The 12,297-nt window shown below is 46.1% G+C and overlaps 1 protein-coding gene across 1 annotated transcript in view; it reads right to left on the bottom strand.

Moving 5' to 3' along the window:
• Window positions 1–12,181, bottom strand: part of ARHGEF26 (Rho guanine nucleotide exchange factor 26) — a 49,079-nt gene extending 36,898 nt beyond the window's left edge. Inside the window, exons 1-5 of the mRNA XM_068406514.1 lie at window positions 12,105–12,181; window positions 10,375–11,499; window positions 8,823–8,862; window positions 6,953–7,098; window positions 741–797 (exon numbers count right to left, since the gene is read on the bottom strand). Of these exons, the coding sequence (XP_068262615.1) occupies window positions 741–797; window positions 6,953–7,098; window positions 8,823–8,862; window positions 10,375–11,424 (1,293 nt within the window). The 5' untranslated portion in view covers window positions 11,425–11,499; window positions 12,105–12,181. The remainder of the gene's footprint in view (window positions 1–740; window positions 798–6,952; window positions 7,099–8,822; window positions 8,863–10,374; window positions 11,500–12,104) is intronic.
• Between the last annotated feature and the right edge of the window lie 116 nt (window positions 12,182–12,297).

The raw sequence follows: 12,297 nt of genomic DNA, 5'->3' as shown, positions 1-12,297 counted from the left end.
TACCTCAAGCACTGCAGGTACATAGTGGCTAGGTCAGGCTACTCTTTTCAACACCTCTCATTCATTTTGATATAGCCCCTGTAAGTAAGGAGGGAGGGTAAAGCAGGTGAAGCGACAGAAGGAGCAAAGAGGAAGAGGAAAGCGGGTCAAGAGGACAAAAGGAGCAAAGGGGAAAGAGACAGAAAAGATAACCACATCAGTAATTGCTGCTGTTGTTTGTGCTGCTGACAGCATGGATGCACCTCCTCCACCTCAGTGTGGAAGGGAAAAGGTTAGTTACACCAGACACGTGCTCGCGTGTTCAGAATCGTTCACAGGATTAGTTACAACTAAGGGGCACTGTAACAAGCTGTTCTTTGCTCCTCGCTGCCTTTACCTCCTACCCTCTGTGAACGCCAGGTTAATTTTACACCTTCCCCGGCACAGCACGCCACAGGGACCGTCTCCTGCCACTGAACTGCCACCCGCCAGGCTGCATCTGCTGGAGTGAGCGCACCTAGGAACCACTCCTCCAGCAGACCCGCAGGATGCCGGCAGGAGACCCGTGGCAGGGACATATGCCCATCAGCCACAGACAGGTTTTGTCTATTTGTTCTCCCTGGGGAGAGAAGACACCTCACTCTAGGACAGGAGCAGTGTGATGAACTTGCCTCCTTATCAACAAATAGAGAGTATTAAATCAGGCATGCAGTGCATCCCTAAACAACCAACACAAAAGAACGTGCTACTTTAAAGAGTACCTCCTGTCTTTTTCTTTCTTCCTGGCTGATCGCTTCTGATAATCCATTCTTCTTTACCTAAGGAAAAAAAAAAATGTTTTCTCACATATTTTGTAGAAAAATACGACTTAAAAAAAGAACAAACCACAGAATTATCAAAACATTGAACTAAGAATTCAACTAAAAAATCTGTCCACTTCAGAAAGACAGCAATGAACCAGCAGAAATAAAAAAAAAGTTGATAATGACATTTGACTTATCAAAAGAACTAAACTCATTAAAAGCTATCCCAGGACACGCACACAGAACTATAAGTTGAATCATGGTCGCCCTGCACAACCTCCCTGGATTTTACACACACACAGAAGCATGAAATCTGTTTTCTCCTTTCAAGATAGATTTCTTGACTGACACACATACACCACAAGGTTCGTTTTCTGAGTTGGCCTGAAAAATCTTAGTGTCTTCATTTGTTAAACACATCTAAAGGCTGAGACAAGCTACCTAGGAAGGTAAGTTTGTTGGCTAAAAAGTTGTTCTGGAGGAGCTCCAGCTTTACCCTAAACAGACACAGCAAAGTCCTGAGTAAATACCCATATTTCTACCCCCAGCCCTACAATGCCGTCCCTCCCCACTCCGCACCTTACAGCCCAATCAGCCAAGACACGTTTGCCCCAGCTCTCCATACACAGCCATCATGATCTCCAGCCATAGCCACATTTTCCACAGCCTGAAGCCACATGCTTAGTTACCAAACTCCACACCTGAAACCCCTGAAGTTTCTTCTTTCCTGGTGCAAAACGCATGCGTTGTGGCATTTCACAAGAGAACATTAAATAAAAAAACAAACAAAAAACAAACCCAGAAAGCGAAGCACCAAGGAGGGACTGACTTCATGCATTTCCCAGAGGAGCGTTAAAGCCAGGACCCCCCATCAGGAGGGTCCCCTGTGTATGGCACGCTGGCCCAGGGCAGGGGAAAGAGGCCACTGCCCAGCACTACACACGTGAAAGACAGCCTTCTCTTCGTGGAGCAGCAGTGTGTCACGGGACACGAGACCTAACAGATGCTCCTCCATTCTCCCATTTCTCTCTCAGTCTTCTCCACAAGCTCCTAACATACTATCATAACAGCTTTCTCTTCTTACCCCACTTGTGCCCTGTAATTTTAAAGGATACAGGATGCCTCATTTTATTCCCACAGACCAGGCACCACAAACCTGGACAGCAGGCTCAAGAGTAAAGGGGGAACAACATTAAGAAGTGCTGCACTTGGTTTGCGTGCACACCAAAGTATATACACACATGTATACACTTATAAAAGTAACAAATATTCCAGTGTTTGAGCAATTGTTCTCTTGAACACAAGTCACAAACTCCTTTGTCACCACAAGCACACGCCTCTGAGTACCAAGCAAGAACTGACTAGATGCCTTTCTACTAAAGTACCTTTCAATCAACAACGTGAAAGCTTTAAAGCACTCACTAGGAAGTACAAGGTCACCTCTTTCTGGATGCAGGGGAAGATTTTTGTAAGAGTATGCCGACACAGGAAACACTTACGAACACATCCCAGAGATTTCAGTGCTAACTGCAAATTTCCAGTGAGCTCAGTGCAGCAACTGCTGTGTTCATGTTAAAAAACCTGCAGCTGCTTTTCCTGATCATTATCTTGTCGTATGCGGGTGTGTACATACAAAGTACACATATAAATTCATCACATTATAAGGTTGAGCTATTTGCTTTTCTTAATCAACGGCAACATTTCCAAAGAGAAAGACGCCCAAATACAGAGACTATTTTTAGCACACTCTGTGAAAGACAACTCGATTCCTGTTTTCGAGGTGTCCAAAATGTTTTAGCTGAAATAGCCTAAAAATCACATTTGTGATACTATGCAAAAAAACCCCTTAATACAAGCTAAGAACATACCCAGAAAGAATGGAAGAGGCCCAACACTACAGCTACCAATGTTGTCTCATTTTCACACTGGATTGTTTTTTTCCAGCAACTCGGTTATGACTGCTTCAAGCATGGAGACGAGGAGGAAAGGATGAGAGAATGACAGGTTAACTCTGCGGTTATGTGCAAGAAGTTCCTCCAAAATAAGGAGGTGCTGCAGGGGTGGAACTCACCAGAAATACTTCTTTGAGAAATACACTAAGTGGCTGCACCATAAACCAAACTGAACACACCTGAAAGGAGGCTGTATCAAGGTGGAGGTCAGCCTCTTCTCCCAAGTAACAAGTGACAGGACAAGAGGAAATGGCCTCAAGTTGCACCAGGGGAGGTATTAGGAACAATTTCTTCACCAAAAGGGTTGTCATGTATTGGAACAGGCTGCCCAGGGCAGTGGTGGAGTCCCCATCCCTGGGGGGATTTAAAAGTCGTGTAGATGTGGTGCTGAGGGACATGGGTTAGTGGTGGCCTTGGCAGTGCTGGGTTAACGGTTGGACTCGATGATCTTAAAGGTCCTTTCCAACCAAAATGATTCTGTGATTCTGGAAGCCCTTTGATACTGGGAGAGAAATGAGAGCTACTGCAGAGGTTAGCCCTGAAGATCCTTGACACTAAAACCAGGTAGTTTTTGTCTGATACCACAGAGAAGAGGCAGCCATGGAAAGGTGACAGTGTGAGTGGCCTGGTAGAGCAACTTGCAGCAGCTTTTTAAATGGATGAGAAAAATCCCAACTTCACTTGTCCCAAACCAGAGAAAGACTTGATCAGAGAAATGAAACACAAGATGACCAAAGCTTGGAAAGAGTTTCAGGTTAGAGAGACAGCAGTTGAGAGAACACGCAAAACCTTGATGCAGTGCTACCTAAACACATTGAACCTGCTGGGCATGAAATGGAGGTCTTGATGCTAAAACACCCATTTAATATTAAATCCTTCAATAATTATGAGCACTACCCATGCTATGGGACATCTGCTGCCAGTGCTAGATCTCAAGAACATCTGTAAGAATCACAGCAGCATTGACAGGAGTAACGAACAGTGAATATCCATCATATTCTCCAGGCTGGACAGGGAGGACCTGGAAAAACAGACGTTTAAGTTCAAAGTCCACCAGTCAGATACAGTGGTCAAACTCTGCAACAGGTTGCCCAGGGAGGTGGTGAGGTCTCCACCTGTGGAGATATTAAAAAACTGACTGGACACAGTCCTGGACAACTTGCTCTAACTGACCCTCCTTGAGCAGAGGGGTTGGACAAGACGATCTCAAGAGTTCCCTGCCAACCCAGCTGATGCTGTGACTCTTTGCATGCACAATAGTACACACTGTCATTATCCATACAACTGAATGCTGCATTTGTTGGGAAGTAAATACATTGAACATAGTGCACAGGTTAGCATCAGTGCTTATGATCTGCTGCAAATTCTTCAAAAATATCAAAAGACACTTCTGGAATATATTTTGGAAATATTGGTTATTCTCCCGAAATTAAACTTCTAAAATAACAGATGAAGGTTGGAAGGAACAGAGACAGTAGGTAAGCTAGCTCTTTACCTAGCCATCTGCTTAGCTACTGCTAGCTGTCTGATCTGTAACGGGAGTCTACAGAGGAAGAGGGTTCAAGGGAGGAATTTGAAAGGAACCAGATTTAAACAGCACCCTATTTCTGAGTCTTTAAACGTCCTCTGCAAAGCTCAGTCTTAGTTTCACATGTGCATACAGTGCAGGATGACAGAAATGCCCTTTTGTTATTATTATTATATTTGACAACTCCATCCACGAAGGTTTCACTGCTCTCCTCAGACAGCAGCTCTGCTCAGAGCTGCACCAGCTGTCAAGCCTGCACGGCCAGAGACACATCCTGCAGGAGGAGCAGACCCGTCCTGCTGCCTCTCCCCTCCGTTTCCCAGCACAGTCACTGCTAACAAACACCATAAACATTATTCTCCGCCTTTCCTAACGTATGGTCAAACCCAACACGCTGACATTTTCCAGCTGACTTCCTGTTCCAATTTCACATCACTTTTACTACACACTGACAGCGTGTAATTGTTCCAGAGAGTTACAAACAGACACGACAAGATTCAGATTCCCACAGTTTGTTTTCACAGTGCACTGCCTTTTCCCATGTACTCCCCACTTCCAACCTTGTGAATCAGCTAAAGACACTGCACAAGTTTGCTGTGCTAGAGATCGTAAAGAACAATTTAGTTTATAGAGGTGTAAGCACACCACAGGTACGGTTCTCTTACCGAGATGATCTTTACATTACTTTGGTCTCCTGACAAATCAGCGTTTTTGAAATTATTATTATTACTGAATAGCACTGCTTCCACAATACCTCAGCTGCTAAACATTTAACTGCTAGTTTGCCTGGAAGGCAGAAAAAAAAAAAACAATCTGACTTCATTATAAACAAACTTTTTTGCAACATTAAGCAAATTAACCACATTTGAAGTACTTCATTTGTTGTAAGAAAATTTAAAGCAAATCTTTTCAAAACCACAGTCTTGCCTTCTTTATAATTATTGAATCAGAGAAATTCATATTTCAATACCTTAAAATTGCGAAAGGTCATCAACATCTACAACAGCTCTTCTCAGCAGACAATCTAAGCCTTAGAACATCTTGCTGAGGCTTAATAACTGATTTATATAGGACATACAAAGCCAGTTGCTCCAATTGTCAAGTATTCTAGGTGATCATGTCACGCAGTAATAACCCTTCCCTATGCCACATCCAGAGACGAGGTTCTACAACATTCTGCAAGTTACATAAACAAAACCCAAAAACCCCAAACCCTTCATTTTCAGGATATCCCTCCAGAAGCCACAGAAATGATCATAGGACAATATTAACCACAGAAACACAGAATTTTTACAGTTGCTTTAGTCTCAAAATCATGCACAGTAGCAAAGCCTGCAGAAATCCCAACTAGTATCATTAATTTGCCAGCTTATTAGCAGGATGCTAGCAAGATTACAGTACTAAAACAGCTGAATTTTACTTTGTTTAACAATGCTACTAAGAAAAAGCCACTGCACGTGCTTCACAGACCGTGCTAGGGATAGCAGAATGCCACCATGTGAATACTCAGCCTTTTTAAATTGGTTTCCATTAAATACATGCAGTCAAATCAACTCAGAGTTGGTTTGCAGCAATTCAGAACAATTCAGCAGGAACTTGTTTGTAACTAACCGAAGCTTTTCTTTAGTATAATTGACCCTTTTAGTGATTCAAACACTTTTTTTTTTAAACCAACCAGTAAAGTTGTATCTTTGCCAAACGCAGGACCCTAAAACGACCTTTCTCAATTGCATTGCTTTGTATGTAAAACAAAGACCAGTAATTGATCAGGACTTCCATGTTGTTCTGATGAAATGAAAAAACATTTAGCAAAAAAAAAAAAAAAAAAAAAAAGAACAGGACTAAATCCTATTTAAGGTTTGGTCCACACCACTCCAATTTATTGAGAACTACAAAGCACAGATTTCACTCCAAGTTTCCACGCTGTGAGGATTCACACCTGCCTTTTCAGGCTCTCTGACAGCACCTCATTGAACAGCCAGACACAGTAAGATACGTCAGCGTCAGCCATCACTCCTCCAAGGACCTGCATCAGTACAGCTGCCAACAGCCTGTGCAGGCAAGGCCTAAGCAGCCATCTCTAGTGACTGGGGGAAGTACAAAGTCAGGGCCTTAAATCCAATGTGCAAACAAAAAAGGCACGCTGGATTTTTTTGGTCCAGCGTAGTTTAAAAAGAAAAAAAAATTAGAAATGTATCTTGAAGTGCAAAACTATGACATACTAATTCCTTTGCGTTTCAAAGTTGTATTTAATTTCATCTGAAGCTACACTGAATTTTTTTCCAGGTAATTTCAAATCAGATACTATGACCATTCTGTTGTGTGGCCACGTGAGCCTACAAACACTTGCACTAGAAAAAGGGAGGTGGCAGGAATCAGGGAAACAGCATCAGTCTATACCTACTAAAACTGACTGAGAAAACATGATTTATGCTTTCTTTAAGCTGTTGGAGTTACCTCACATAAAACCTAAACAAAAGTTAAATGGAGACCTCTGGATTTGGATTAGTAACATCTGAATGGTTGCAAACTTGTTGATTAAAAAAACATTTGGAGACACCTTATATTTTGGCAGGGAAAAGGAGATGACAAACTTTAGCCAAAAGCTCCTGTAGCAAGTAAAAAGACTTGCTTCAATACATTCTTAGATACTCTGCCTTTGTCTGGCTGTACAATGATCAGATACTCACGACAGACAGCTGACTCCACGTTGATCTCAGGGGCTTATAGTGAAAAACAACCTTTTCATCCGATTTCTGCTCTCGGGGCTCAGACTCTTCATCAGAATCTATGTCCAGAGCTTTTTCTTTATAGTTCTGATATAATACAGCATTTTCTATAAAACAACAACAGTATGTCATTAATTGCTAGAAAGTTAGCTTAGCTGCTTTCATAAAAATTGTAAGTAATTAAACAACGAAAGAACCCAAAATGTCAGTGTGCTGCTCACAAACTCCACGAGACACAGACAGCATCTTATTTAGGATGGACAATGGTGCAGTACAGTAACAATGCATCACTGTACCGCCACCAGAAGATCCACACTGACTGAATTAAAGAACAGATGTGTCCTTTGTCAAGAAAAAACAGAAAACAATTTTTTCTTCCTTGGTTTGCTGTACAATGTTTCATAATTAGCCAGCAATTTAAAAACGGAACAAGCGTGTCAGTAGAGCAGTCACTGATCTGGAGGTCTAGCTATTTTAATCTACAAGACCATAATAAGTCCACTCCCCATGCCAACTTTTATTCTGTCAGCTTTTAATCCCATCTTCACACTTCACTAAGAGAAGGAAATGATCCAATTTGCAGAAATTTGAGGTCAGAACTATTCCAAATAGAAACTTCAAAGCTTGAATAAGCATGAAGCCTACGAGCCTTAAGACAAAATACACCCATTTATATTTCGGTGCTGCCAGTATTAATTCAGTGATATCAGATACTCCACACACAGCTGCAACCCCTGAGGTCTGATGCTGGGCTGGGTAGATCTGTTCCACCTGCCCAGACCATACAGCCCTGGCTGAGTATTATACAAGGTCTGGCCTTTTGTATTTGTTCTTTGGAATGTGTCTATATAGTTTATACACTTTTAAGACAGGAAATTGTGTACAGCAACTGAATTCTGAGAGGCATTACAGAGAAAGTTATTAGCTGGAATCAGTCCAGGATAGAAGGGAGACGTTGGAAAAGAATACAGAAAATGTCGTCAGGAGATAGTGTGAGAAAAGATAAAGAGTAAGATGGGGATGATGCAAATAAAACAAAGTAGAAAGTTTTGAAAATAGAAACAAGAGGAAAAGGAAGGTAACACAGCAGCTGAGATGACCTTAAGGAGGCATGAAGCAGAGAAAAGCCAAGAGAGTAGCAGTTATAATGAAACCTCCATGGACTCATAGCCAGGAAAGAATTTTTTTTCTTGTTGAAATATTGGGAAAAGCAGCAAACTTGGCAAAGCCCGGAATTAATGAGTAACATAAAAGAGCAGGCACACAGACAGTGTTTTTCTGACACTTAAACTTGAAGTCCAGGTAGCAAGAAAAGAAAAGGATTACAAAGTCAAGGAATTCACCGCAGCACCGTTGCTTTATGATGAAAAGAGAGAAATAGCTGCATGAACACAAACTCAGAATAACAATTCAGGTGCCTGCTGCGAGTGATGACCCCAAACCCCTAAGCTGATCCACAAAAGCTACGTCTTGCACCTGGGAAGAATCACGGGGAACAGGCAGTCCCAGCTGGAGGAGTGAGCCTCAGCTGTGTAATTCCACAAACTGTTACAGCTGAGACAGACACATCGAGCAGCTCATCTCTTAGGAGGGACAGGAGCTTAAGTTGAAAAGCAGCCCTTCAAACAAAACCCCATTTTTAGCCTGCCATTCTCTATTCTTCAAACTGTTCCCTAAAGTATGTCTAGTGCCAAAATTATGGTTCCATATTTTAGTCAGTTTACTGAAAAACAGGGTACTTAGTGTTTACGAATTAAGAAGTGTGCAAATGCTCCTGAAGTTCATTTCTCTTGTGATTGAGCATATCAAGTCTGCACAGAAAAGGGCTTACCTTCCCCATCAAACGTCCCTTGTCCTTTCAGCATTTTCTTCTGGTAATTTTAACAGGAGAGAGAGATATACACATTAAATGAAGAATGCAAAATAACCAACGGTAACAAGAACTTCTATTTTATTTGATACTTAAGCACCAAATTAACAGGCCCTAATCTATAAACTTCTGATGTTGGCCAAGTATGCAAGAAAACAATTGCTTCATCACAGAAAGTGAAAAGCTGCTCTAGTTTTCCTTCTCTCATGCACTGTTTACACATATTTGCCCCAAATGCTTCATTTTTCTATGTTCCAAAAGCACAGCTTTAGGAGAGTTCAGTGAACTCCCAGCTCATCCCACTGTCACTGGGCTTTGCCTCGAGGCTGGAGGTACAGGACTGAGTAGCTGCCTCCTTCCACACACTGCAAAGAACCACCACACAAAGTATTCTGTAAACTACCATTTTGAGACCAAAACATGCCTCTGAAATAAAACAGCTGCTTTGGTGTAACAAGTCCTATGGTCTAAGAAGTCTATTTAAAAAAATGCTAGTAGCAAAGAGTTTTGTGTGTAAAGACAGGACAATGTCATGTCCTCCTACTTTAAACATAGCTTACTGTTCAAGTCTCCTACCAAAACCAAACCACGTCCCCACTCAGCAGCAGTTCACAATTTGATTGATCCCTATTTCACCACCTGTAGCATTTTCACAAAAGCTTCCATAACCATAATTTTTAATTGGGCTGAAAATTGTCATAAAGCTGATAATTATTTTAGTAGCTACAGCATTAGGCTTTAGCCTGGAGTACTTTATTACACAACTCCAAACACTCCGTAGCAATCTACCAATATATTTTTCAAAAGGTAACAAATTATATTTAAAAAGAAGGAAATATAAGATTACAATATAATATGTTCAAATAAAATATTATTTTAAGTAACTCTTTATAATTCAATTTTAATACGTTAACTTTCAGTGTAAATCTACTACTCCTAAAGGATTACAATGAATTAAAAACAGACATTCTGCTTTTACTTGCAGGCATTAAAATTAAGCTACAAAAAGGTATTTGAAGGGGCCTCTATCAATTTAAAAATCACACTCTGATTTTTAAAAGAACTTCAGAAGTAATGTCTCAGATAGAGGAGTAAGGGAGGAAGTTCATTTTTCTGTCAGTCTGTCTACCCTAGCAGGCAGACTTCATTAAGTTAATGTCTCTTTTTTTCCTGTTTACTACTTCCTGGGAAACATGTTTTAAAACATCGATTTGATTGTGAAAGAAACGCTGGGCAACCCAGCAGGAAACAGGAGCATGAGGCTGCCATCAGCACGTCTTTGAGCTGCCCAGGTTTCAACAGAATCGTGTCCCTGAAGCCTCCACCACTTCACTTTGAAAACACCACTTGTAAGCGATCTGTGGCATTCATCAACAACCACAAAAAGTTTTGTGGCAGCAAAAAGCAAACTGAAAAAACCCTCAGCATTAATGGAAAGGACAGAGATTGCAAATGGCGCTCCTGTGTGACCCACAGCGTTCAAATCAACGCGTCCCCGATCAGCACAACTTACCTTTACCCTCCCCAGGCTCGCAAATTTCTCTTTATCTTCCACAACTGCTTTAAGTATGGGCTGGGACATTCTGTTTTTTTTCTTGAAGTTAGACGAGCCGTCCAAGTCCACGCCGCTCACCACGGCTCTGCGGTAGGACGTCGACCTCAGGCCGCGCCTCAGGGCCCCCGGGCTGTCCAGCTCGCCCTCGGCCTCTTCCTCCGCGTCGGCCACCAAGGGCACGCTGAGGCTCTCCACCATGCTGCGGACCTTCAGCACCCTCTTGCTCGTCTCCGCGTTCTGGCTGTGGGCTTTGCTCGTCAGCTTTATTTCGGAAGCCAGGCTCTTGGGGATGATCTGCTGCGTGCCCACCTTGAGAGCGGCGGGGCTGTGGGTGCTCAGGACCACGGGCTGCTGCTCCAGGGGCTGCTCCGGAGGGGCCGCCGGCCTCTGGGGGGCTGTGCCGTGCTCCGGGGACACCGCCCGGGAAACCACGGCGGGCCCCAGCGGCCCTTTTTCGGGCATTTTGGAAAGCCGGCTGCATTGCCAGGGCAGCGCTGCCGCGTTGCTGTTGCTGGGCGAAGGTGCGTTCCCAGGAGGGGAGGGCTGAGGGCTGGCTCTAAAACCAACCTGCTCCTGCTGCGGGCTGGAAATGCTCGGGGGGTGACCCACCTGGCTTCCCGGGGAGGCAACGGTGCCGTTGGCCGTAAAACCACCAGAACTGTTCGAAACCAGAGCGAGCACCCGGGAGGAGCGCTCCGGGGAGACGGCTTTACAGGCTGGAGGCCGCACCGTCCCGTTGGACACCGACCCCATGCCGGAGCTGAAGTGCGAGGGGCCCCTCCGGAGCGCCCCGCTGCCCGGGCAGGTGCTGACGGTGCCGGCAGGCTGAGTCACGGTGAAGGCGCACCTGTCCTCCACGGGGAAGTCGGTGAAAAGCACGCCGTTGGCGCTCTGGTACGACTGCGGCCGCGGCTTGCTCCAGGCGCGGGGCTGCGGCCGGGGGGTCGACCTCCTCCTCCACCGCGGCGCCGCCTTGTTGGAGAGATCCGCCTCGCCCCCCCCGTCCATCCTCGGGGGCCGCCGCGACCTCACGGCGGCGGCAGCACCTCCCGCCCGGCGCCGCTCCCCGCCGCCGCCCGCTCCCTGCAGCTCGGCAAAGGGGAAGCAAACGGCACCGCTCGTCAGGCCGCGGCAGCCCCACCGCCGCGGCGGGCCGGGCCGCGGGACAGGGGGAGGCAGGAGCACCCCCGGCCCGCGGGGGCCGCCGCCGGGCACCGCTCCCACCTGCGTGGAGCCCGCGCTGGGCCGCCCGGCCCCGGCGGCGGGGAGGGGAGGGCCCGCTCCTGGTCCCCGTCCGCCCGCCGCCCCGGTCCCACCCGCAGCACCCAGGCCCTCACCTCATCGCAGCGCCCCCCGGGGCGGGGGGAAGGCCGCCTCCCCGCCCCACCTGCGGCCCGGCCGAGGCGGAGGGCGGCGCGGAGCCCTTCCACCGCGCTCCGCCAGCCCCCGCCGCGCTGCCCCGCCACGGCCCGGCCCCGCCGCCGGGCCCCTCCCCTGCCCTCCGCCCCCGCCCCGCAGGTAGCGGGCGGCGGGAGGGGCCGGGAGGCGGGGGCCGGTCTCGCGGGGGCGGCCCGGTGCTGCACGAAACGTAACCCCGGCAAGCGCCGCGGGCGGCGGGGCTTTTGAGGAGCGCGGTGCTCGGCAGCAGCGGCTGGAGTCGCCCCTCGGCAAAAGCGGAACTGATTTACCTCGGTGTTGGCCGGCTGAGGCTGGGCTCCTGCCTGCTGCAGAAGTGCTGGGGGGAAGCGGGGAACAGGAGCAGCTTTTTGATAAGAAAATAGGACATAAACCGTGAATCTGCTGGGAATTCTGAGAAATTACATCACCCTGAAGACCCTGCGTCTCTAAAAATGGTGCTGCCCTGCCCTCGCCCCAGCAAGG

The sequence above is a fragment of the Nyctibius grandis genome, chromosome 8, assembly GCF_013368605.1.
Source record: "Nyctibius grandis isolate bNycGra1 chromosome 8, bNycGra1.pri, whole genome shotgun sequence".
In the NCBI taxonomy this organism is placed as follows: domain Eukaryota; kingdom Metazoa; phylum Chordata; class Aves; order Nyctibiiformes; family Nyctibiidae; genus Nyctibius; species Nyctibius grandis.
This window is presented reverse-complemented; position numbering and strand designations above follow the sequence as displayed.